Source organism: Oreochromis niloticus, linkage group LG1 (genome assembly GCF_001858045.2).
Source record: "Oreochromis niloticus isolate F11D_XX linkage group LG1, O_niloticus_UMD_NMBU, whole genome shotgun sequence".
Lineage (NCBI taxonomy): Eukaryota > Metazoa > Chordata > Actinopteri > Cichliformes > Cichlidae > Oreochromis > Oreochromis niloticus.
Window position 1 is genome coordinate 32897324 of NC_031965.2, and position 26352 is coordinate 32923675.

General features: G+C 37.8%; 2 protein-coding genes across 2 annotated transcripts; both read left to right on the top strand.

Annotated features, from left to right (window-relative positions):
- Positions 1 to 845: 845 nt before the first annotated feature.
- LOC102077296 (semaphorin-7A) lies at positions 846 to 9621 on the top strand. Its single transcript, XM_013274987.3, has 14 exons — positions 846 to 1675; positions 3445 to 3575; positions 3690 to 3725; positions 3830 to 3928; positions 4158 to 4251; positions 4518 to 4625; positions 4724 to 4866; positions 5025 to 5203; positions 5424 to 5529; positions 6079 to 6274; positions 6474 to 6589; positions 6820 to 6965; positions 7867 to 7928; positions 8420 to 9621. Exons 1-14 carry the CDS (start codon positions 1582 to 1584, stop codon positions 8770 to 8772), a joined length of 1863 nt encoding a protein of 620 aa, XP_013130441.1. The 5' UTR covers positions 846 to 1581; the 3' UTR covers positions 8773 to 9621.
- Positions 9622 to 13570: 3949 nt separating this feature from the next.
- LOC106096445 (semaphorin-7A) lies at positions 13571 to 23906 on the top strand. The gene is made up of 14 exons (XM_019360688.2): positions 13571 to 13879; positions 15814 to 15944; positions 16054 to 16104; positions 16193 to 16291; positions 16562 to 16670; positions 16917 to 17024; positions 17124 to 17266; positions 17370 to 17548; positions 17837 to 17942; positions 18299 to 18494; positions 18800 to 18912; positions 19132 to 19277; positions 20036 to 20097; positions 22630 to 23906. Exons 1-14 carry the CDS (start codon positions 13774 to 13776, stop codon positions 22950 to 22952), a joined length of 1872 nt encoding a protein of 623 aa, XP_019216233.1. The 5' UTR covers positions 13571 to 13773; the 3' UTR covers positions 22953 to 23906.
- The last annotated feature ends 2446 nt before the right edge of the window (positions 23907 to 26352 follow it).

Sequence of the window (26352 nt, forward strand, 5' to 3'; positions counted from 1 at the left end):
TGTTGGGATAATTTCATTTTGGATATCCTTAGATGTGTATTTTGCATCTATTGGGATACCCTTAGTAATGCTTACTAGCTTCTCATCCTTCTCTCATCAGTTTTAGAAAAATACCTGAAGCAATGTCATCATCATTACTCGCTGCATCATTCTCAAGGTTTCTGCAATCTCACAGAGCCCCAACTCATTTACGTTAAGAAACCTTATAGCACTACCCATAATCTTGACATAGTAACCTTTTTTTTTTCCAAGTTGTGCTGTACCAACCAACATTGAATCCACAGTCCACCCCCCCTTATGCCCAGTTCAGATGATTGAATCATGCACATGGCTTTGGCTAGACACATGCCCCTTGTCTCGATCAAGTGCTGCTTTCCAGTGGTTAAAACTAGTGGTGAAAACTAAATCCCTCCCTTTAACAGTGCTGCCATATTTCCGACAGGGGAAACAGAAGCATGCGTCCCGCACAACAGAATACTCCAGCCATGGTCGTGTGCGGTACCAGGCAGAATTGAATGATCTTAATGTTGCACCAACAAATACACGTTTGGGGTAACTACCCTTGGCTGGGATGGTGTATTGCCATCTAAATCACTGGGTAGCTGCGCGGGTTGCTTTGGGGCAGCAATTGTTGGCAGAGGTACAGAAGAAGCAGTGCCTGTTGATGCCACAGGAGTAGACACGCAAGCTGCTGTCTCTGATGTACCAACTGCAGCATCATAGCTACTGCTATTGGTACAGGTAGGAGGAGCAACACACTTTTCAAAAGCTTAGAAAAAAGGATGCATCTCACAGCATTGACTTTCAATTTGTGAGCTGCTGGAAGCTGGGGTGGAAAGTGCACCCAACAGTTTTCTCGTTTCATATATACTGACGTAATCACAGCGATTTTAAAGTTTGCTCAGAGTTGAAAGTTGAGGCGGGGCTTTGTGTCGGGGTCTGACAAACACAGGTCCCCCAGTCGAGTCGGCTCAGCAGACAGGCTGACAGTGCTTGTTGGATCGAGAAGAAAAAACTTCTCTACCAGACTGAAAGTGTGAGAAGAACAATGGACTAGTACCCCATTGACTGTACAAATATAGAAGTTTTGTTTTGTTTGTTTTTTACTTGTTAATTTTTTCACGAGTCTCTATTATTTTGGCGACAGAGATTTGCTCCTTTTGCTCCGCCCTGCCTGACACCGGGCCATTTGCAGACGTGACTGGATGTTTACCCAGGGGGAGAGATCTCTGCCGAGTGCTGTTTAAGCCCGTGCACAACAGAGCACAAACAGACCACGGAGTGGAAACAGCGAACAAGAGGTGAAAGCTATCATCTCATCTGTGCCTTTTCCAGTGGATTTTTCATCTGCTAAATCTTGTCCATATTCAGTTTGTGGGTAATCTATTATTTTCTTTCTCAGCTTCTAAAAGTTTGATTTAAGGGGCGTTGCCCCCTCTTGCCCCAGCGTAGGCCCTATTAACAAGAAAAAACAGGACTTTTTGGACAATCCGAACGTGTTTTTTTTGTGTTGTTTTGTGGGGGGGTTCTTCACAAAATCGTATTCAAATCTTCAGACAACCGTGCTTGACGGTCAAAAAGATGAGTCTAGCGGCATATTTATTATTTTTACTCCTCTGTAGTCGGATTGAAGCAAACTTTGCGTCTTCACCAAGGATGATATTCACAGAAAAAGGTAGGGAATATTTGTTTTCTTCAGTTCTACATCGATACTTTAAATGTCAGGTTAAAGTTATAAACCCAGAAACACAAAAGAAAGGGAAATATCTTAATTTTGAAGTATAGAAAGAATGTGTGCACTTGAATTTTTGTTCATGGGAACAAATAAAAATATAAAACTTTTTTTTTTTTTTTAAACAGTGACATTGGAATAAAACTGGTTTATAGATATTGATCACCTGTGTATAATTGAACAGGTTGCAGTAATGACGTTGAAAAGTTATTGATTTAAAGCTGACGGGTGATGATATTTTATGATTACTGATTTTTGGTTGACCGGAGACGATCCTGTAGTAGAGGACATGACTGCACCTCACAACGTTTTTCTGTTGTTTTATTTTGTACATACTCGAACTCAGCAAAGGGATAGCGATAGCATGAAATTTTTCTTTTAATAGGTAGACTCCAGGCAGGACATTATGGAAGAGGATTAGGGCCACTGAAAAAAAAGTGGGCACGTCTTAAATTCAGAATTCTGACTTAAATCTCCGAATTCTGACTTTTTTCTCAGAATTCTGACTTTTTTTGTCAGAATTCTGGAAAAGGAGAAAAAAAACACGTGCCCACTCTTTTTTTTTTTCAGTGACCCTAATCCTCTTCTGTAGGACATCATGCAATAAGTGAATTCATCAGAAATTAAATGGAATAAAAAAAATTTTAAACATCTTAATGTATTTCAATGTCTAATGTTTAATAATGCTATTTATATATTTATGTAGCATAATTTCAAAACTCTAGATTTGTGGCTTTTAAATGAAAAGTCAAGCCTTCTTCCAGATACAATCGCCAACTGTGGCCACAAGATGTCAGTATTTTAACAGATTGTGTAAGCAGCCAATGAGACAGAAAGCTGTTTGAGGTACAGAGAGACACGCTTTGACTTTGGTCTAATTGAATTGTAGATTTCACTTTACAAGAACTACTTACTTTGATTTTCTTTAAGGAACGTCACTGCTTTAGATAAAGAAATACAATAATATGTAAGTTCTTAGTTTGTGGCTGAATGGTCGATACTCAGCGATGTTAGTTGTTAGTAAGTTGCTGTGTTTAGTTATATTAAAGCACCGTTGATTTTTAGTTGTGATTTAAGTGGTTTTTCATTGTTAATCAAGGATGCAAAAGTGATCAAAAAATGACCACTAGTTTTCAAGATTGATTAAATGAAAGCTAATGAATCTAGATTTAGACTGCGATGTTGATTTAACATACTGGCTTCAACTTTTGTTTGCAGTGATGTTGTGTTTCTTTAAATAGTTAAAAGACAGCTCTACAGGAAAGAAGGTGTAAATTAAATGCAAACACATAAAGATATAGTCGATATCATTTAATCCATTAAGTCTGAGTAATGTGATCGAAAATGGTGACAATGGTAATATTAAGGTTATGAATTGAAATGAAGTATTGTGCTACACAATGTTGCTTCATTTGTTCATCTGTCCAAACTATTTGCTAAGAAAGAACCGCTGTTAAAATGATATTTTATATCCCTTTACATGACCTCAGGAGGACTTTGTCTAAAGAGCATTTTTCTCATTAGGACCTCCTGACTGCAAATATGATGAACTGGTTTAAAGTTGGTTCTTAAACCAAAACCAAATTTATTTTGGTTTCCAGAAATCTCTGAGCATCTGAGCATGTTGTCCAGTTTCAATATATATTACGCGCACACACACACACACACACACACACACACACATTATAAATAAAAATTAAAATTTGTTTTAGAAACTGCAATGAAAAGATTCAGTCTTCCCCAAGATCCACCAGTACAGATTCTTCTAGAAGAGCAGCCGGACACTGCCTTAGCTGTTGGAAAAACATGCCTGAATATCTACAACTTTCAAAACCAGAACAAGGTAGAACATAGCTGTATAATCACAGTAAATTACTGTACTGAATACTCTGAAATAAATCAATCTTTATATTAATATCATGGGAAAGTAATAGTCCTGTATTATGTATTTCCACAGAGTCATAAATCGATGCGGTTGGAGAATTGCAACAGTGTAAGCAGTGAACAGATAAACACAAAAAAAATGAAGTAGTTTGTCAAATTGTATTGTTTGAACACTCAAGAAATCTAACAAACAATTTTCATCTGGTCATTTAGGATTGCAGCTATAACATCACTTTGGTCCACCTGATGGAAGATGCGAACCAGTTGTTTGTGTGTGGAGCCACTGATGATGAAACAGTTTGCTGTAACTCGGTAGGACAGACTACTGTGACAGAGAACTGATATAATACTGGGAACTGGTAGTTGTGTTGTTTCTGCTCAGGGTTGATAAGTTACTTCTACTTTGGTTTAATTGAAACAGCCCTCTTCTGAAAAGAAAGCAAATACATCCCAGATACAGGGTGTTGGGTATATATGCGTGCTATCTGTGATGTACATTAGTTGGGATACATTAAGATAAACTGTTCTTTCTTTTTAATAGAATTTCACAGAGCAGTCACCGATATGCAAGGAGAGTTTAATAAAAGATATAAGGACATTTAACATAAAGGAGGGTGACCTGTCGGCCCTTGCAGGTTAGTTTTTTTACACACAAGATGCTTTTTAATAAATCTGCTGATGAATCCCTGCTTCCTCATTCACCTTTTTTCTATCATTCTGTAATTTTAATCCTTCTTGTGTGTTTACAGAAAGTCTGTACTTCTGTCAAAACTACTAACATCTTTTATTTAAATCAGTCCCTTTTAACGGTTGCTTCTTCTCCCTATTACTGTGATATTCAACTAGTTTCTCCCTGTTTGTACATCCCTATAAAATCTCAATTTGCAACTGTTTGTTCCAGAATCTGAAACAAGTGCAGCTCTCTACATAACACGCTCTGGAACTGATGAATCTGTTGGCATTCACAAATTTGGTAAAGCAAGAGTGCGGCCAAAGAACCACCAGAAAGGTATTTTCATAAAGTTAGAGCCAGAGAGACCTTATTTAGTGAAATCACATCACTATAAATGTTTGGAGTCAAATAAATATTTTTCTTTCAATGTTTAGAGCAGTATTATGTAGGTTTGGTGCTCAGCAGACACAAAGAGGATCCCTCCCAGAACAGAGTTTATGGCTTCTATAGGGAGAAAAACAAAGACACTGGACTGTTCAGTGAAATGTGGATCCCCTTTGTGACCCAGGTTTGCATGGTAAGAGCAGAATGAATGGGGGAAGTTTGAGTTAAATAGATAATGCCTACATTTTTCCAAAAAAGAAAAAAATTAACAGCATCAGAACCACTTTACAAAACAAGATTTATATTTGCATAAATATTCTTCCAATTATTAATAAATTGTATTTCTTCTAGACAGATGTTGGTGGTCCTAGGAACAACCTGCAGTTTACCTGGACATCCCAAATGAATGCCAGGCTCTTCTGTGGAGATCCTGAGAGAAAACAGCATTTCTCTGAGCTGGTTGATGTTTCCACTGTGGATGCAGACCGATGGCAGGATACAAAGATCTATGCACTCTTTAGAAATGAATGGTAGGACTCTGATGATATTTATTTTGATGCTAATAATAATAATAATATAGTTATAATTTACTCTCAGAGTGCAACCTTCTTTGTCTTGTGTGTGTATTTGTTCTTTTTCACTCATATTCTGTATTTTTTGATTTTTTTTAATGCTGCCACTTACTGCAAATAATAGCAATATTGCTGCAAATGTCTCAGACTAAACTGTTGACAATGTGTCTCCCTGCAGGGGAATGAGTGCTGTCTGTGTCTACACGATTGAAGCTATCAATAACATCTTCAAAAACTCCCCTTTCAAAGGTTACACAAAAGACCAAATGGACAGGCCAAGGACGGTATTGAATATTGATAATTGGTCTGATGTGAAAAATGTAATAACTGGTGCCATAACAAAAACATTCCAACCTGTTTTGGAGGGAGTATATAGACAAGAATAGAATAGCCCTTTATTATAATTTAAACCAAGTGGTTAAGTGTAGTCACTGAGTAAAACATTGCTTACACTTTTAAATATTTTCTTTCAGGTTTAAGAACTAGACTGCGTGACCAACCAACTGCGTAATTATACTTACAAAGCACAAACTGCTTGGCCTTATCGTTTTAGCTATATATCTTTTGGTAAACACAGGCCTCATTAAAATGCCAAATAAATCAAGTGTATTAAGCTTGTTTAATACAAGTAACTTGGAAATTAGAGATATGATTTTCTCCTAATTCACTGATCCTATAACAGGTTTTGAATTTTAAATGGTTAATCTGCCAGCATTATCAGAGTAAAGTATTCATATGCAGCAAGAGAAAAAAAAGGCTTGACATCTTCACGGCGTAAAATGGGGCCACACCTGGTATGAAGCTCTATTAAATTGAGCACTTTTTTTCTTCAGTGTGTTAATGATAGCACCAAGCTTCAAGTGGACACCCTGAAGAAGATTGACAAGACGTCAGAGATGGAGCAGTTGGTTCATCCTGTGGGCAACTCTGGCGTTCTTCTCTTTAGTCATCACAAGTATACCCACATCCATGTTGACAGTAAACCAAACAGCAGAAGTAGAAATCAGAACGTCATCTTCCTATCTTTAAGTGAGTAAAAAAAATAATTTAAAGTAGGACACACTAAATGTTACAAAGAATGTACTTTAATGTTTTAATGTGTTTCTGTAACAGAAGGTAACTTTTAAGTACACTGTACTAATATATGACTGGAAAAACAACAGGTAGTGTGTTTAGAAAAGTCATCATATTTATTATCATCCCTCCTCTTTTTTGTGGTTTTCCATAGACAATGGAGGCATTCAAAAAGTGCTGCACAATGAAAGTCACACCTTTGTCATCGCTGAGTATCGACCGTTCAGCCACGGAGCACACATCTTCAGCCTCATCCTTCACCAAACTTCTGTGAGTAACAATGATGCCTACAAAACTTTTGTCCCCACCAACCACGAAGGTGAAATTGTTGATGTTTTAAATAATTGTTTTAGTCAACTAAAGGAAAATTATAAACATCATAGAGACAAGCATTTACTTACATCTTTATATGTAAGTTACATGCTTATATTAGCTTTTTTTTTTTTTCCATTTTTACTAGTAGACCTTTAACAATAAGAAAACTTTTTTTATAATTGCAGAAAAAGCTGTATGTGAATATTGCAAGTGAACTGGTCCAACTTGATATAGCAAACTGTTCCCAGTATGGAGACACCTGCCAGGACTGTATGCTATCCAGAGATCCCTACTGTGGCTGGGATGGCACCCACTGCACCCCTGATTCAAAGTAAGACTTTATGTACCTGCAGACCTGTGACCTGTAAACAATAACTGTTGACCCAACAATTAAACGACACACCCTTTTAGTTTTATCTAAATGTAAACAAACCCAAGCTATGTATAGTTGTTGTTCCTCACCACATTCAAGGTCTAACAGTTGTATTAAATGCTATTCATCCTTATACATCAACAGAAATATTAAATTGTTAATTTCTTAGGGCCTCCAGCCAAAGGACTGATATTGAAGAGCTTACGCTATAATTCACAAGATTTACTACTGCCTCTGAAGTATTGGTCAGATTTAACTTAACATAATTACCAACATGTGAATTGCTGCTGTTGATTAACAGCCAAAATAACTTGAAATCACTGGCAGAAATGTCTATTTGAATTAGTATGAATAATAAAATGTAGCTAATAAACTATACATTAAGAAGAAAGTAGAGTGCTGTCATGGCCTCATTTACACCCTTTGCACATCCTTTTTTCCATCATCTTTTTGATGATACAGTGTTGCAGTGGTTAGCACTGTTGTCGTACAGCATAATGGTCCTGGGTTTGAATCCAGTGCATGTTGTCCCACTGCCTGCATTGGTTCTCTCTGCATAATCCAGCTTCTTCCCAGCAGTTCACAGTGTTAGGTGCATGTTAAGTTAATTTGTGATTCTAAATTGGCTGCAGTATCTAAAAGTTTGGTACTGTGTGAGTTTGTTTTATTTCTTTATTTTTATTTTCATGTTCAATAGCTTTTCATTGAAGATGTGTTGTCAAGATACTTTATAAAGATAATTTAATTTTTAAATTAATGGGATAGAGTTTTTGAGTTTCAATAATTTGTTTATTTCTTAAATCCGTGTTAAGGATCATGGTTGCATATTGCCTTATTTAAACATGCATCGCCTTTACAGTGGGAGGTGGCATGATGCAGCAACTGGGAACCTTGGCATCTGTGGAGACGACACTATGCAAGGTATTTAAATTCAGGCACATGCACAAGTAATCGAACACCTGAAAGCTCCAGCAAATTGATGAAAACTGCAAAATCTGTACAGTGCCCCAAGCTATCTACTTGAAAGCAAGATTTGAGTCTTCTGAGAATTATATAATATCTGTCTCTGTATGCCATAAACCTCTACCTCAGTTTTATCAGTGCCGTGCCTACTCTCTGGTAAAATGTTTTTTTCATGTTAATATTTTATCAACAGCTAAAATGCATATTTTACTTAGATGCTAAAATATTTCTGGTTCTGCAGTCCCTCATTTTATTCCAAACTGAAAACCAAAATGTTTTCATTACACATTTGAGCAATTTCTTATTTAGGTCTACAAAATCTGATAGCATGCCCATTGCCTCCTAAAAGCAGTTCCAGTCATTTTTCTGAGGATCTTACTACATTCCACTTGTGACTAGAAATAAGGAGAAAAAAAAGCTAAAGGGACGTTCTTGTGTTCTTTCCACAGAATTTACAAGTCCCTTTCCAAATCCAGAAAAGAATGAAGTCCGACTTCATGCAAAGCATTTTCTGCGGTGCTCAATGTCATCTCGTCATGCTCAGTACAGTTGGCAGCACCTTCAAAACTCCTCATCTTGCATCTGGGAGGCAGATCAGTGCCTTTATTTTATCAACAGCATGGGACCTGAGCAGGAAGGAACCCACACCTGTGTATCAGAGGAAATGGGTTACAGGAAAGTCTTGTCACAGTACCAACTACAGCTCCAGGAACTACAGGAGAGCAAGGCAGTGGGCCAACAGTTAAACCCAATCATCTGGTGTTGTCTAAGTGTGGTTCTGATTCAGAGTTTCTCATGTTAAAGCCTCAGATTTGATGTATTATATTGTTATATATTATAAAATCTTAAATTTGCAAATGAAGGACCATAAGTCCCTATTGTTTCCTGTTTTTACTAAAAAAATTAAATCTCTACATTTCTGATACATGTTTAAGCATCTACAGCAGCTGGGGTTCAGAAGGTAAAGAAGGCTATTCACTGTGGAGATTGGATGTTCAGTTTCTTCAGTTCACAGTGTCCTTGGGAAAGACATTGCTCCCCAAATTCCCACCAGTCATCAGTCAGAAAGTGTGAGATAAATACAAACCACTGTAGATGTACAGATGTAGATGTAAAGACCTCACCCAAAACAAGTCAATCACGTTTCCTCCTTAACGGCTAATCATTAACATAAAACAATAACAATCTTACCAAAACAACCTCCTATGCCTGCTGCAAATGTCAGGATGCCCCGATCTCAAACCACCTGCTCACTCCCCGTTCTTTCCTGTTATGCAGAAACTGCGATGTACACTCACGTCTTTCTAACCTCACAGACAAACTCTCATCCTGTCACGTCTCTACTCTTAATCACACATCCTTAGGTGCCTATTATTCTACTCCACATGAGAATACAGTAACTGTGCTCTATGTAATAGTTTATCTAACTCCTACATGCGTGCTTATCAATTTGTATCATATAATTTCTACCTTCCACCAGGGTGGAGGCCTAGCTTTCTTGTTTATTCTCTCCTCTCTCTGCTTCCTGTGTGTGTGTGTGTGTATATGTGTGTGTGTGTGTGTGTGTGTGTGTGTTTATTTTGTTAATGCTGTATAGTTTGCACGGTGGCTTTGGAGAGAAGTCTTCAAATAAACCAGTGACGGAAACCCACATGGGTCTGCCTGTGCTTCGAGGGAATTATAATATATGTTAAAATCTGAAGTTTATACGGTTTGTAGAAGCCACAGATTTTGGCCAATTATCATCCAGTCATATGGGTAAAGATAAATAAGATATAGTACAGCAATTTATATTATGTGGTGCCTCAAGGTCAAAGGTCAGGGTCATATGAATTAGGAAATAGCCTTAGTTTCCATTGGATCATTCTTCAAACTTTAAAGCCATAAATAGCAATAGATATTTAAAGCAACAGATCAGTCATTGGATGACATAAGCACTTTGTGCTCTTTAAAGCACATTTGTTTTCAATACAACATTATATTACTTTACAATTCAGTACAGAATTTGACTTAACTGTGAAACTGCAAACATTGCAAACAAATGTGTTTATTTAAAAGAATAACTATATATTACCAAAGTCACAATACGATTTCTTCTCAGCCATGTTAAAATTTACATGAAAACATGTATTTGGTAAATCATCTTGAATTGCATAAGAGACATTACGTATGAGTTCTCCAGTGGTCTCCAAAGAATGTTAGAAACTTTTTGCTGGACACAAAAATCTGTTTTGGTTTGATTTGGGAACCTCAGATAGTGAAGGAAGAAATTATCTTTACATCACTTTAACACTTTAAATGTCCACTAAAATAATGACAAACATGTACATCAGATGTCTGTGAGGATTTTTATCTCATTTTTATCTCTTTTTAAATTTTTTGTCTTCATGCATGCTCAATCATCAAGGTAAGTAAATCCTAAAAGGTTGATTCTGTTCATCTGGACGTTGCTTTGTCAGTTGGAGAAACATTTTGTCACTTATCCAAGTGACTCCTTCAGTCTCTGCTGGCTGCAGTTTTCCCCAACCTTATAAACAGTACATTTGAACCATAACTGAAATTAGCCCAATGAATTAACAATGGACTGTGAGGTCAGTTCCTTGATCATTAATATGCAAATTGTCATCACCATTGATCAACAACCACTAATCATAGCCTATTGATCCACGGTGGTATTTTAAATTTTTGAATTTTAACTCTCTCTTCAGCAGACATTGTGAAAAATTACAGCTAAGGACATACAGTTTATTGTAATATATCCTGTAATATGTGTGACATGTAAACCACATGTAAACGTCTCTCATGCTAGTACCCAGCAATGAACAATTCCAAACACTCAGCTAATATGAGCCTCATTATGAGCCTCAGGTCACCTGTCAGACATGCGTTAGTTAAACCCTGGTCTGTGGTCTTTTGCGCCCCCTACTGGCAAGCTTGAGGAAGTGGTTTTAGACTTGACGATAAGTGTTTTTGTTCGGAGACTGAGCCTACGTGCTGGTAACACTTTAGCCACAGCTCTTGTGTGGAGAAAAACTAATTTTATACTTTGTGTTGCTAGGATCAAATTCAAATATTTTTTTTAATAAATGGTAAAATGTCTCCGTTTAAAAATATGTTTTATTGTAAATAAACTAGGGCATTATGAGATATGCAATTAATTGCTTTTTTTTGTACATTTTACACAGATTTCCAATTTACCCTTCTTTTTGGACAGGGGCTGTGTTCAGAATGAGGCTAATTCAGTTTTGAAAGTGATGCTTTTTGGACCTTTTTAGGGTTAGCAGTTTAAGCATGAAATGACAAATATGAGGACATTGTTAAACAGCTATATTGTTAAAGTACTAACTGAACTGGACGACTAAAAATGTTCTCTGTACATATTTTGCAGTTTTGTTTGTTTGTTTGATTTTGTGGTTGAGGATGTATTCAGATACTGATGTTCCACGTTGACCCCTGCTGGATCTTCTCACCCCTAAGGGAACTTTGCCCTTCATCATCATCATAATCATCATCAAATCATCTGTAACTCTCCTCACAGTGTTAATCGACTTCATTTACTGGAACGTGGATGGACAGTAAGTTTTTCCATGGGTCATGGTAGGATCTTGAGAGAACAAGTGAAACCGAACAGAGAAATGATTGATTCCACCTTCTGGTTTTGTGTCGTGTTTTTATGTTATCCATGAATTTTCTTCTCTCATTTGATTCACGGGTTGTCCTTTGCCTTGATGCTGAGTCTTTCCATGGCAGTTATCTGAAATCAAATGTGTAACTATGCCACACTTTGATAGAATTACTAGATGCTTCAAGGTTTTCAGAGATAAGAAAACCTTCCGTAACTGCCCTCTCGACCCTAGAACAACATCCTGACAGTTTGCCATGATTCAGTATTTTTACTTCCTTTTTACGCTAGCCCTTTGTGCCAATTTTACAAGCATTCGACTTCCGTTTTTCCTGTCTTTGACACGTTATTTTGCTATTTTGGCAAGTTGCTGAATCTACTTTTATGCATGCTATTTTAAGAATCCTTTAAGGCTTTTCACTGCTTTTATTCGTAGTTCTTGTCTCATTCTGACCTCAGAATCGCCCACTAGATGCTTTGGAGTTGACTTTGATTATTTGACTCCCAGACTCTTTGTCCCACTGAAACTCGGGTCCCGAAAGCCAGTTTGAACAGAACAGCTCTGTAACAATGAGGCTTCTAGAGTTGCTTGATTAATATCGATCTAGTACCGCTGTGCTGCATCAGCTGATTCTCTGATTCTTTGGAGTCGATCGTTCTTTGATGACGTTTTCCAAAAACCTTACATAGTCCTTCTTGAATTTGAGATTTTCCTCTAGTTTCCCTTTTAGTTGCTTGAGCTACACCAAAACCACCTGATTATTTTCCTGGTAGCTGAGTGCGTGTCATGAAGGGGAAGCGAATTTGTAGGTTTCCATTTGGCCAGCACTTGTATGCAGTGTATGTAATCTTGTCATATGCTTTTTTGCCACAAGGTTTGTGTCACTGAAGTCTGACATCCAAAGTGTTCTGACACAATAACACAATACATGTTAGAGCAACTGCAGGTGTTAATTCTGAAAACGAATTATGAGTTATGGCTGCAAACAAACAAATTAAAAAAACAAACAAAACCATTTTAAATCCACTTATTTTTACAAAATATGCAAATTTACAAAAAAAAAGGGCTGAAGATAGAAACTGTTAGCCATGCTGATAATGTACCACTAAATTTAACACACAGTATCATTATTCACGTATGAGTTTATTAAGCAAGAGCATCCGTTCTAAAAACTCAACCTCTTATTAAAAAAAAGGGGGGGGGGGCGCAGCTAAGTAGTAATTGTGATGCACAACAGGACATGACAAAAGAAAGCATTATATCATGTCGAGAGCAGCTGATCTATAGCATGTGACCACGGGACAATTATGGAAGATGACTCGTGTTTACCATTTTTACTTATCTGTCCTTATGATGTTGATATTATAATCTTGTTTAAGCTGTTTTACAGCATAAATAAAGGGGGGGGAGTGAGCTTTAGCTTAACTTCAATCATACAGGTAAAGGTAATGAAAAACGAGTAATGTTAAAGGAGAAAAAGTAAAAATAGGATCAAACCTAATAGTGGATACACCTGTGCTTCTTCAATTTGTGCCTCTTTTTTTGTCTCCTTTCTCCACCACCGTCCCCCATTTGACCTAGAAATCAGTGTCAGCTGAAGGGTCTCTCAATTTCTGAAATTATTCTGGAGTAAAGAGGACAGTGGAGACATATCAGAGGATGTGTGTGTTATAGTCTAGAAAGTGTGGCACACAGCTGGAACATAGAAGGAGAACTCCTCAAACAACTTCTCTATACTCATATGATGTTTCAGTTATTTGAAATGATCAAACTGTTTGCCCTCCATTGTTTACTTGTTCGAAAATAAGGTAAGAAATCTCTTCACATTCAAGTTATGAATTTCATAATTAAAATTCGCCCTAAATATCATGAGCACTGTTACACTGTACATCATGAAATGCAGCCGTGGGCGGGCTAAATGATTAATAAAGCAGCTGTGTCAGCTATGTCAACTTTATTATGCAACTGACAAAAGGATTGCTCAGAGGGTTGGTTCATCCACTCCTCTCTTCCTCGTGTCCTGCTCTGCCCGTGGGCGGGCGAAGAGACTCTGACTGTAAACTACACCCCAGCTGTCATGCGCTTCTCCAAAGTCCTGAGTGCATTTCTTCCAGACAATGTGTTCCATCGAGGTGAAGGGCAAGTAATTAGGGACGGAAATACTGTTTTGGACAGTAACGATGAAGATGACGCTCTCATTAGCGACATATTTATTATTTTTACATCTCTGTAATTTGGCTATGGGGAACGTTGATCCTTCTCCGAGGATGATATTCACAGAAAAAGGTAGAAAAAGGAAATGTTTTTTCTTCATTTATGAGATATCAAATGCTAAAAAGTTAAAAGGGGCTGGGAAGGGATTTTTATCAGCGCTTTAAAGTATGCAGTGAGGTGAATGAATATGTATTAAATGACTTGGTCATTGTGGTTCAGGAAAAAAACATCAAGTCTTTCTTTCAAACGTACAGTCCGTATTATTCAGTTCCATAATAGTCAGAGGAGGACGACATGCCCATGTTAACCACAAGGCGATGTGTTGGACAGAAGGCAGCTTTGTGCCATACAATGTTGCTTTGTTTGTCTGTTGACATATTTTTCAGCATTGAGTAGGTTAGGACTCACTGGCAGGATGATGGTTTAGATTTAGAGGTTTTTTCTTTTCTTTTTTTCCCTATATTTACAAAAGAAATTAGGAATGATACGTATAAAGGCAAAGAGAACTTTTACACACTCTCTTCTAGACAGAAATGCCTGTGAAGACTATGTTTATACGGGTTATTCCCTGTTCTACACGTTGTCCTTGTGTCACAGTTCTTTAAGTTGTAACAATAATAACAAAACTCTACTTCACCCTCCAGTGCACGTCACTGACTTCGTTTAGCTAAACGCATTAGCATATTGTTATTTACTGCTTGTCTATGTAATTTCTTATCGTGCACAGACAGCTGCTTATGGTGGGTGCCCTTTTACACAACTTCGTAACATTTACAAGACGCAGTCTCGTTGGTTTTGTCTCCCTGATAGAGTTCAAAAGTTAAACAGTTGAAGAATTCAGTGGAGTGCAATTTTTATTTCTAAAAAATGTTTTTGTTTGTTCTACTTTATTTTAGTCTATTTGCCGTGTGTTATATTTCTGAAATTTTTTCATGACGTGCTTTCTTGGGCAGGTCTCCCACGATTTTAATGCTAAGGGTCTCAATGATTAAATAAAGATTTCAAAAGGTTATATCTGTAGAACATTAACAGAACAACGTGATATTTTAGTAGAGTGTCAGTTAGATGAAGCTGTGACTTCATCATTGACTCATTTTTTTCACCACATTTTCAAAGAAACTTTTTGCACTTGTTATTTTTTTTAATGTAAGCAGTGGTAAACTCTTCTGACAACTGCAGAGGATAGGTTTCATTTTCTCCCTTCAACTAAGTTTTCAAAACAGCACCAACAATGAAACCTCTTTTTGAAGAAGTAACTGGACCTGTAAAGCAGTGTCACTTTCATATTAACAGTAGTGTGGGAAAAAACTTTGTTCAGCTTTTTTACATCTTACTTAATAAAACTAGGTAACCTGTCTACTTTAAGTAGACGCAATATATCTTTGGACACCTGTTGTTTACAAATGCCATCTTTATGTGGGAAAGAGTTAAGAATGTTCCTTTAAAAATGCAAGAAAACCATAAGATTATCATTATTATTCTCACTGTAAGACAAGGCCAATGGTTTTTGTCATTACAGTGCAAGAGGGACCGCAGGAAAAGGATCACCAAAGTGTTTGAGTTTCATTCTTAGGAGACCTGTACTAACACACATCCAGCATTTCAAATATATGTATATACTTGGTACTAACAATGAAGTTCAAGGCCAAACGCTTATTCAACCTGGATACTCATGTCCCCCAAGCCTAGTATATTGTTGTGAAGTTTGGAGAGGATCCATAAAAAAAATTGTGCGTAATATAAAGATTTACTGATTTTCACATTTGGTGTGATCTTGACCTGGTTTTCAACAAAATTTAATCAGCTCAAACTGTTATGGGTATGTGGATCTTGGACTACTAACAAACAGATAAACAAAATGAACTGATGACATACTCCTTCCCTTCCAGGGGCGAAAAATCATTCTTGTTGTTTATGATACTACATGATGGGTTTACCTGATGAATCTCATAATACATTCATACATTTGATCTTTCTTTTCTTGTTTTTGCTGGGTTTGTTTTTAGAAAAAGCAATGACACGGTTCAGTCTTCCCCATGACCCACCTGTACAGATTCTTTTAGAAGACCAATCAGACACTGTTTTAGCTGCTGGACAATCATACCTGAATACCTACAACTTTCAAAACCATAAGACGGTAGTAGAAATTTGTATAACCACAGTAAATGATTATACTGAGAGCACTGAAATAATATTCATAATAATATCATGGGAAAATAATAGTCCTGCATCATATATCTACATAGAGCCACAAGTTTATGCGGTGGGAGCGATGCAACAGCATAAGCAGTGAACATGTAAGTAAAACAAACAAATTTAGTTGGTCAGATTTGATTGTTTGACCACTGAAGAAATATAACAAACAATATTTGTCTTGTCTTTAAGGATTGCAGCTATAACATCACTTTGGTCCACCAGAAGAAAGATGCTAACCAGTTGTTTGTGTGTGGAACAGATGGCAATGAAAGGGTTTGCTGTAACACGGTAGGACACTGGCATTGTTGTCATTGAGAACTGTTATAATATCACCACAAATACTGTTAGTGGTGCCTTTCACTGGGTTGAGTAGCTGCTTGTACTTTTACGTATTTAAATCAAAAATTTTAGGTTATGCAATAAAGAAAGTGCATCACAGCAGTTCCTGCTTACCTACATGTGTGTAGGTATAGAAAATGAGTGTTGGGTATACATGTATACTATATGTGATGTGCATTGGGGAGCATACATTAAGATGTGCTTTGCTTTTTTTTATAGGATTTAACAATGGAGGCCCCCATGTGCCTTTCCTCTGAAAATATCGCAAAGTTAATAGAAGGTATAGAAAGATTTAACATAAAGGAGGGTGAACCATCAATTTTTATAGGTGAGTTTTTCTACATGAGAATGCTCTATAATAAATCTCCTGATGAATCCCTGCTATGTCATTCATTTGTTTTCAATTATTGTGTAATTTGCAGAATGTCTGTGCTCTTGTCAAAACTACTAACATCTTTTAATCAACTCAATCGATTCTAAAGGTTGCTTCTTTTTCTTATTCCTATGATATTCAGCTAGTTTCTGTCTATTTGTACATCCCTATAAAACCTCAATTTGCAGCTGTTTTTTCCAGATTCTGAACAGAGTGCAGCTCTCTACATAACACACTCTGGATATGATGAATCTGTTGGCATTCACAAGTTTGGTAAAGCAAGAGTGCGGCCAAAGAACCACCATAAAGGTATTTTCATAAAGTTAGAGCCAGAGAGACCTTATTTAGTGAAATCACATCACTATAAATGTTTGAAGTCAAATAAATATTTTGTCTTTCAATGTTTAGAGCAGCATTATGTAGGATTGGTGCTCAGCAAACGCGAAGAGGATCCCTCCCAGAGCAGAGTTTATGGCTTCTATAGGGAGAAAAACAAAGACACTGGACTGTTCAGTGAAATGTGGATCCCCTTTGTGACCCAGGTTTGCATGGTAAGACCAAAATAGTTAGAAAATTTGTATTAAGTGCCACCAACATTAAAAAATTAACTAAAATTAAATGCATAATGATAGGTTGACTGTCCATTGCTTGTAGACAGATGTTGGTGGTCCTAAGAACAACTTGCAGTTTACCTGGACATCCCAGATGAATGCCAGGCTCTTCTGTGGAGACCCTGAGAGAAAACAGCATTTCTCTGAGCTGGTGGATGTTTCCACTGTGGATGCAGACCGATGGCAGGATACTAAGATCTATGCACTCTTTAGAAATGAATGGTAGGACTCTGATGATATTTATTTTGATGCTAATAATAATAATAATATAGTTATAATTTACTCTTTTTCTGTTACTAGCTATTTGTGTAATTGAATCATTTGCTTCCAAACTTCCAAACATACATTGCTGTCACCCTGTGTTCTTTTTAAGCCAAGTTCCCTACCGGTTTCTTATTTCTGATTCTGTGTGGTCAGCTGCTTTTTCAACTCTCTTTTTTTTCACCTTGGTCCAGTCTACTCATTTTGCTGCAAATGTCTCAGACAAACCTACAATGTGTCTCCCTGCAGGGGAATGAGTGCTGTCTGCATCTACACAATAGGAGACATTGAGAAAATCTTCACAAACTCCCCATTCAAAGGCTACACAAAAGACCAAATGGACAGGCCAAGGATGGTATGGAATATTCAAATTGGTCTGAAGTGAAAAATGTAATAACTGGTACCATCACAAAAACATTCCAACCTTTTTTGGAGGGAGTATATAGACAAGAATAGAATAGCCCTTTATTATAATTTAAACCAAGTGGTTAAGTGTAGTCACAGAGTAAAGCATTGCATAGGCTTTTAAATATTTTCTTTCAGCTTTAAGATAAACACTGGACTCATTAAAAGACTAAATTAAAAGGTTTTAAATGTGTTTTTAAAACAGTCATTTGGAAACTGAAAAAGTAAACCAGAGACAGGTTTACAGGCTTGTTGACTAGTCATCTGGTGTTCATCTATTCTAAGTTAAGCACTTCATTTCTTCAGTGCGTTGATGATAGCACCAAGCTTCCAGTGGAAACCCTGAAGAAGACTGAAAAGACTTCAGAGATGGAGCAGTTGGTTCATCCTGTGGGCAACTCTGGCCTTCTTCTCTTCAATCACCAGACCTATACTCACATCCATGTTGACGGCTCACCAAACAAGGGAAGCAGTCACCACACAGTTATCTTCTTATCTTTAAGTGAGTAAAAATGCTAAGAAGAATATGCTATAATGTATGTTTGTGTATATCTGAGCTCATACCTCAGGGCGAAAATAGTGCAGTAACCAAATCTCCTGGATTGATGTGGGAGGTGCTGTGATTACAGCCATGTAATTATGAATGTATGAAAAGAATATAATATTATTCAACGGGATTAGCTGACTTTGAAGACCAAAAATTGTTTCGTATGAAGTAGCAGAACCTGAGAAATAGAGAGTGGGGTGGCTGAGGTACGTTTGTGCATTTAGATGGGTTTTAATATTTCTTTTTATGGTTTTCTGCAGACAATGGAGGAATTCATAAAGTATTGCACAATAAAAATGATACCTTTCTCATTGCTGAGTTTCGACCATTCAACTACACAGAACAGATCAGCTTCATCCTTCACCCATCTTCTGTGAGTACCAGTGTTTCCTACAGAAGTATATCCTCCACCAAGCCATATACGTGTGCAAGTATGGAAAACAACTTAGATGCTCCTGAAAAGAAACATCAAACTTACATCTGTAAATGAACTCCAGTGGAGTTTTTTGTTTGTTTGTTTTCTTTTCCTTTTTTTCTCCAATCAATTGTACAAAAAGCCCAGTACATTAAGAAAACTTGTCCATCATTACAGAAAAAGCTGTATGTGAACAGTGGAAGTCAACTGGTCCAACTTGATGTAGCAAACTGTTCCCAGTATGGAGAAACCTGCCAGGACTGTATGTTATCCAGAGATCCTTACTGTGGCTGGGATGGCACAAAGTGCATACGTGAGACAAAGTAAGACCTCAGAGCTTTATGGAACTCATATCTGCAGAATATGCAGAATAATTCTTCACAACCAAAGATTACATAAAGTAGCCTTACATTTTTCTAACAGTAAGTTGAAATAAAAATGTTTGCTAATACAAACATTATTAACAGCCTACCAATATTACCACCATAAGTTGCAAGATCATGTACATTGTAAAACATGGTCATATTTATAAAAACAATTTTCCTTAGTATTCAAACACTCCTCAGTGTACTTTTTGATTCATACACAGGTGTGATTCACATCCTATAAGGTCATGCTAGCACACCCTGAAATCTGTACATAATTATGCATCATCATTAGCTTACTTTTTGCCAGTGGTGTTGCACCACCTGACAAAGCTTGACAGATGAATCACTGCACACTTCATCCAGGATGAAGCAGCACTTAGGAATTACAATGTCCCGTAAATCATGTTACCACAATATTTCAACACTCATTGACACTCATTGGAGCTTTTGTTTATGAATTTGTCCTACTGTAGTACAGCTCTACTGCTTTATGAAAGGCTAGTGTACTGTGTAACAACCAGGTGTTGGGCTTTTTTGTTCAACTAACTGAAGCTGATTCAAGTCAAGATACTTCAGCATAATTTCAATTAATTTAAAGGGATATACTTGGGAGGAGTAAAGTTCCTGTGGGTTCCTGTAAATGTTAGTTTCCTATCCACTGCCAGGATGTTGGTTACATACCGTCTAATGTAAACATACACTATGTTTTGCAGTGGGATATGGCATGATGCAGCCACTGGGAACCTAGCCATCTGTCAAGAACACGCTGCAAAAGGTATTTAAATTCAGGCACCTGCATAAGTAATTTAACACATAAATGTTTACACAAACTGCAAAATTTGGACAGAGCCCCAAACTATCTGCATAGATATATCAGAATCAGAATCAGCATACTTTATTAATCCCTAGGGAAATTATGTGGGTTACAGTTGCTCCAGTACAGTAACATTAACAAAAACAGACTAAACTATTTAACAATACAATATGTTAACATACAAGGACTAGCACAATATATACAAATCACCAAATAATAAATATCCAGGGTTGACAGATGCAATTCTAAATAACTATCAAGATTATTCACAGCAACATTACTGAGTAAGAAAAGAGTGTGTGCAAAAAGGATGTAACTATTGCAGTGATTACATTGCATTAGATAGAGGAGTTGTACAGGGAGATGGCCACAGGCATTACTGAACTGTGTCGTTCAGTGGTGCTTTTTGGTAATCTCAGTCTCTCACTGAACGTGCTCCTGTGGCTAGCCAGCATGTCATGGAGTGGGTGGGAGGTATTATCCAGCAATGTCTTTATCTTGGAAAACATTCGCCCCTCTGACACCACCTTAAGAGAGTCCAGCTCCATATCCACAACATTACTGGCCCTGCAGATAACTTTATTGAGTCTGTTGTCATCAGCAACCCTTAACCTGCTCCCCCAGCATGCAACAGCATAGAGGATAGCACTGGCCACAACAGACTCGTAGAAAATCCTGAGTAATGTCCGACAGATGTTGAAGGACTTCAGCCGCCTCAGAAAATAGAGACGACTCTGGCCTTTCCTGTAAATTGCAGTAGTGTTTTTAACCCAGTCCAGTTTATTGTCTATGTTTACACCAAGGTATTTATATGTCCACGTTGACCCCATGGATTGAAACAGGGGTCAAGGGTTTTCTGGTCTTCCTAAAATCAACAGTCAATTCCTTGGTCTTTCCCACGTTGAGCTGCAGCTGTTTCTGCTCACACCACATGACAAAGGAGTCGACCACAGCGCAGTACTCTGACTCATCACCCCTGCTGATGCATCCAACCACTGCAGAGTCATCAGAAAACTTCTGGAGATGGCAGGTCTCTGTGCAGTGGCTGAAGTCTGTGGTGTAGAGGGTGAAGAGGAAGGGGGAGAGGACAGTCCCTTTTGTTTCCCCTGTGTTGCTGATTACCTTGTCAGACACGCAATGTGGAAGACACACATATTGTGGTCTTCTTGTCAGGTAATCAACAATCCAGGACACCAGAGAAGCATCCACCTGCATTGCTGTTAGTTTATCACCCAGGAAGGTCGGCCTGATGGTGTTGAATGCACTGGAAAAGTCAAAAAACATGACCTATGCAGCACTCGCCAGCTGGTCCAAATGGGTGTAGACACGACTGAGCAGGTAGAGATGATGGCGTCCTCATTTCCAAGTAAGGACTGGTAAGCAAATTGAAGGGGATCCTGATGTGGTCTGACTATGGGTCGGAGTTGGTCCAGGATGAGTCTTTCCAGGGTCTTCATGATGTGGTAGGTCAGTGCCACAGGCCTGTAATCCTGGGGGTCACCGGGACGTGGCGTCTTTGGTACAGGGACAAGGCATGATGTCTTCCACAGCACTGGGACCCTCTGCACACTCAGACTCAACATGAACAGTTTATGAAAGACTCCAAAAAGCTGGGGGGCACAGGCCTTGAGGACACGGGGACTCAGTCCATCTGGTCCAGCAGCCTTGCCTGAGTGAAGTCTCCTCATTTGCCTCTGAACCTGGTCTTGAGTGAAAGTGATGCGTGGGGGAGGGGTATCAGGACTCTCACTGGAGGCAACAGGGCTATGCGAATATAACCCATATACACCACCAGGGATATGACTAGTTTTGTATCATAGGAGATAGGTCCATAAAACAACATATTCTTTATGCACATTCGTATCTTGGAAAAAGATTTTATGATTACCCACATATACTTCATCACACGTTTCATATTTTACATTAGCTAGTACATGCCCATGTCCATGTTCTGCTCTGTGATATAAAGGTCATTGTGGTGCATTTTGTTAAAAATGTTTCACTTTGAGACATCTGCAGACTGTGAGAAAATAATGGAAATATAATGCAATGTAAAATAAATCCAATGCATTTGCCATAAGTAATCTCTATGATGAAGCTGTGGTGCATAGCTGCAACTTCTCTTAAACACATTCACGCCTTTGCAGAGTATTTCCAGCAACTGGAAGAAATCTTGGTTTGTCTTCTTTTTTTGCTCTCTTTCATGGTGTTTTCCTATTGGTTGGAATGTAGATGTGGGTTTTAGCAGCAGTCACATGGTTATCTTAAATTTCTGACATTATCAAAACTTTTAATGAGACATTTGAAAGCTTTTTACTAATACATTTTCAATCTGATGGCTTATCTATTGCTTCCTAAAAAAAGGTTTCAACCATTTTTCCAAAGAGCTTACTGCACTGGATTTGTGAGAAGAAATCAGAAATTTTTTTTAAAAAAGATGCAAAACAAAAACATGGCTAAGCTAAATGGGCGTCCTTGTGTTTTTTTCCACAGAATTTCCAAATCCAAAAAAAGATGTTGTCAGATTTCACACAAAGCATTTTCTGCAATGCCCAGTATCATCCCGTCACGCTCAGTACAGTTGGCAGCATCTTCAAATCTCCTCATCTTGCATCGGGAAGCCAGATCATTGCTTTTATTTGATCAACAGCATGGGACCTGAGCAGGAAGGAACTCACACCTGTGTATCAGAGGAAATGGGTTACAGGAAAATCCTGGCACAGTACCAACTACAGCTGGGGAACAAGGTGGTTGGTTTACAGTCAAAGCCAATGATCTGGGTTTGTCTCGTGGTGGTTCTGATTCAGATATTGTGATGTTAGTTCCTCAGAGTTGTGATACTGTAAAGATTTTTACACATACAATTCATTATTCTTTAATTTATTTTTTTACTGAAATAAAACTCTATTACTTCTAATACTTTGAGCTGCGGCTCAGGATGTAGAGAAGCCATTATTGTAGAGTTTTGATATCTGGTTTCGCAAATGTCCTTGGGCGAGATAAATTGCCACCAATGGATTCATTAGTGTGTGTGAGAGAGAGAGAGATTAAAAAACAAACTACAGTTATTCACAGCCACGCTCAAAACCTTTTTTTTTGAGGGGCAAATTCATTCATTTTCTTCTTCTTATGGAAAAAATATATTGAATATCAGCTGGAATCAGGCTTGTTGACAGTCTGTGTATTAAAAGCTGAAGTTCAGTGGTATAAAATGCTGTCTGTTGTAATTTTTAGAAATTAATTGCAGTGTTTGCATGCAGTACATGCACACATGCATTCATAGAGGGAGAAGAGAAAATAATATTGATTGATTTTTTTTTTTTAATCTTTCCTGTAACTCTCTTGCATCTGTTTCCTGTCATTTGAAATTCTGTCAGAATGTACACAGTGCACGTTATAAATTTCCAGCCAACGCTCTTAGATCATGTAGATTTCCAAAGACTGACCCAGTTTCTGTTTGTTCAGAGTTCGGTTAATAAATGGAAGAAACATTCAGACACTTTTCCCCTATTTTTGAATGAAACCTGATCATAAATTCCAAGTAGAAAGGTAAGACATTTGACCTCACAGTGCTGTAGGATAGCAAGCAAGTTGCTGCTTTTCCAAATCCTTTACCTGACAGTACAAATGAAGCTATAAACAAACCAAAAAAAGATTTAATTTATCACATTTTTGCAGTTACGTGAGTTCAAAAAAATACCACATCTAAACATTTCAACCATCTTTTCAACATATAAACTAAAAGAAATAAACTGCAAATGTTTACAACATACGTCTGTCTGTCTCTCATGTTAGTGTCTGATGATAAACAACTCCAAACATGTTACCACAACAAACGCGCTGATGGGTCTCATTCTCCATAAAGTAAATAAACACCTCTCACAATATAAACAAAGACCATTACCATGTGCACCTCCTGGATAACATCCATAAAGAAAAAGGTTATTTTGGCACCTCACGTCTTCCATCTGCATTCATGCTAGTGCTCATCCACAATGACTTTTTTTTAATAGTGGTGTATTTTAGACAAACCTTTAGCATGGTGTTGTTATGGAGCACATGTGCCAGGCACATTAGGACTCATGCAGGAGAAACCAGGAACTAACTAGGCTTTAGTAAAGAAACACAGGATGCACGGAGCACACAGCTAAATGGAGGACGCGATAATGTGACGGAGAAACTGAGACAATATGTCCCAAAAAGTCGATTCTGTTCATCTGCACATAGCGTTTTCAGTGGGAGAAACATTTCATCACTCATTCTTTTGGTGCCTTCGCAGCTTTGACAAATGTCCAGCTGGGATAACCACATTTACTCAGGGCCCTTTTGATATGATGAAGACATAGACATCCTGGACAGGGAGGAACGCTGGTTTGAGCGGGGAGTCAAGGAGGTAAGTCAAGGAGAACTATAATAGTTTTGTTTAATATGGAAAATTAAACAAAACTACAAACCCCCCTAAACATTCTCAAAACTCAAAACTGACCATGACAGGTGAATTTTTAACATCTGATTTGTAATACATTGTAATCATATTTTTCAAAGAATGTATGATCTCCAAATATCAATTTATGGTAGAAACATGGAAAATAAACATTTCAACTGTTACACTGAAATAGATAGCAGGAAGGAATATCATCACTCTCCAAGGTGAAATGTCAAAACAGGAGATATGTCATTGTTACACAGGAAGCGAATCAGTAATACCAGCAGGGCTGCGGCCATTTCTGTATCCACCTGCCTTACTACAGTGTTCTTCTTCTTTTTATCCCCCCCACCAGATGCTTTTTGTTGACAATGAGCTGTCTCTTGTATGTTGTGCTACTGTGACTCTTTTTTTGTGCACTGGATTGTAATCAGCCATTTGTTCTCCAGAACTTTGCCTCAGTGTTTTTGCATTTGGGTTCTTTACTCCACTGCGCTATCTGGAGATGTACATTAGTGTTTGTGAAATGAACTTTCAGTTACTGGAATTAATGGAAGAAGTAGGATTAAAGCAGAACTTTCCCAGAGAAAGTTTTAGCCGAAGCTACTTGGGGAAAAAAAAAATCAGAACACTTGTCGGTTTACAAATTATTTATTTATTTTTTTAAAGTGTCAGCAAAACCAGAAACCCACTTAAGTAAACTGCATATAGTGCTCTTAGTATATACACATAGAAACATTAAACTGTTAATGAGGTTGTGCAGTAAGTGTGCGAATACTAACACTTCCTTTCACAAACCAGGCTGTGGATGGCACTGTTACATTAAGAAAGATAAAGATTTTTCTATGAGTCTGTTGTGACCAGTGCTATCCTCTATGCTGTTGCATGCTGGGGGAGCAGGTTGAGGGTGACAGATGCCAAGAGACTAAATAAACTGATCCGCAAGGCCAGTAATGTTGTGGGGATGGAGCTGGACTCGCTTAGGGTGGTGTCGGAGAGGCAGATGTTGTCCAAGATAAAGACAATGCTGGATAATACCTCCCACCCACTCCATGACATGCTGGCTAGCCACAGGAGCTATTCAGTGAGAGACTGAGATTACCAAAAAGCACCACTGAACGACACAGTTCAGTAATGCCCGTAGCCATCTCCCTGTACAACTCCTCCATCTAATACACTGTAAACACTGCAATAGTTACACCCTTTTTACACACGCTCTTTTCTACTCAGTAATGTTGCTGTGAATATTCTTGATATTAATTCATAATTACCTCAATAAATCATTGATATTTATTATTGAGTGATTTGTATATGTTGTGCTATTTCTTACATTTGTAAATCTGTAACATATTGTATTGTTAAATAGTCTAGTCTGTTTCTGTTACTGTATTGGAGCAACTGTAACCCACATAATTTCCCGAGGGATTCATAAAGTATGCTGATTCTGATAACAGAATATTACTTTAACACTAGTTAATGAAAAAATATGTTTCGTGTAGGGAAGATGGATTTGCTATACATATAATATTTGGGCATAGCCACCACGATAGGAAACTGATAGGTAATCTTTCCTATCAGTCACTCATCAGTTACTGAGGTCTGTAAGAAGTCCATCATCTTGTTGTTCTCAAGCAGAACATTGCAAAACAGGGACAGATCAGACTGAAAAACCAAGGAGACCTGACCATCACAAGAAGGTCCCCGCTTCATCGTCTTTTTGGACTAACTGAGGCCATAAGCAGGCCATGCGAAAAAACAGTTGTTTAAGGCATTTCCACTTTGCATTCAGT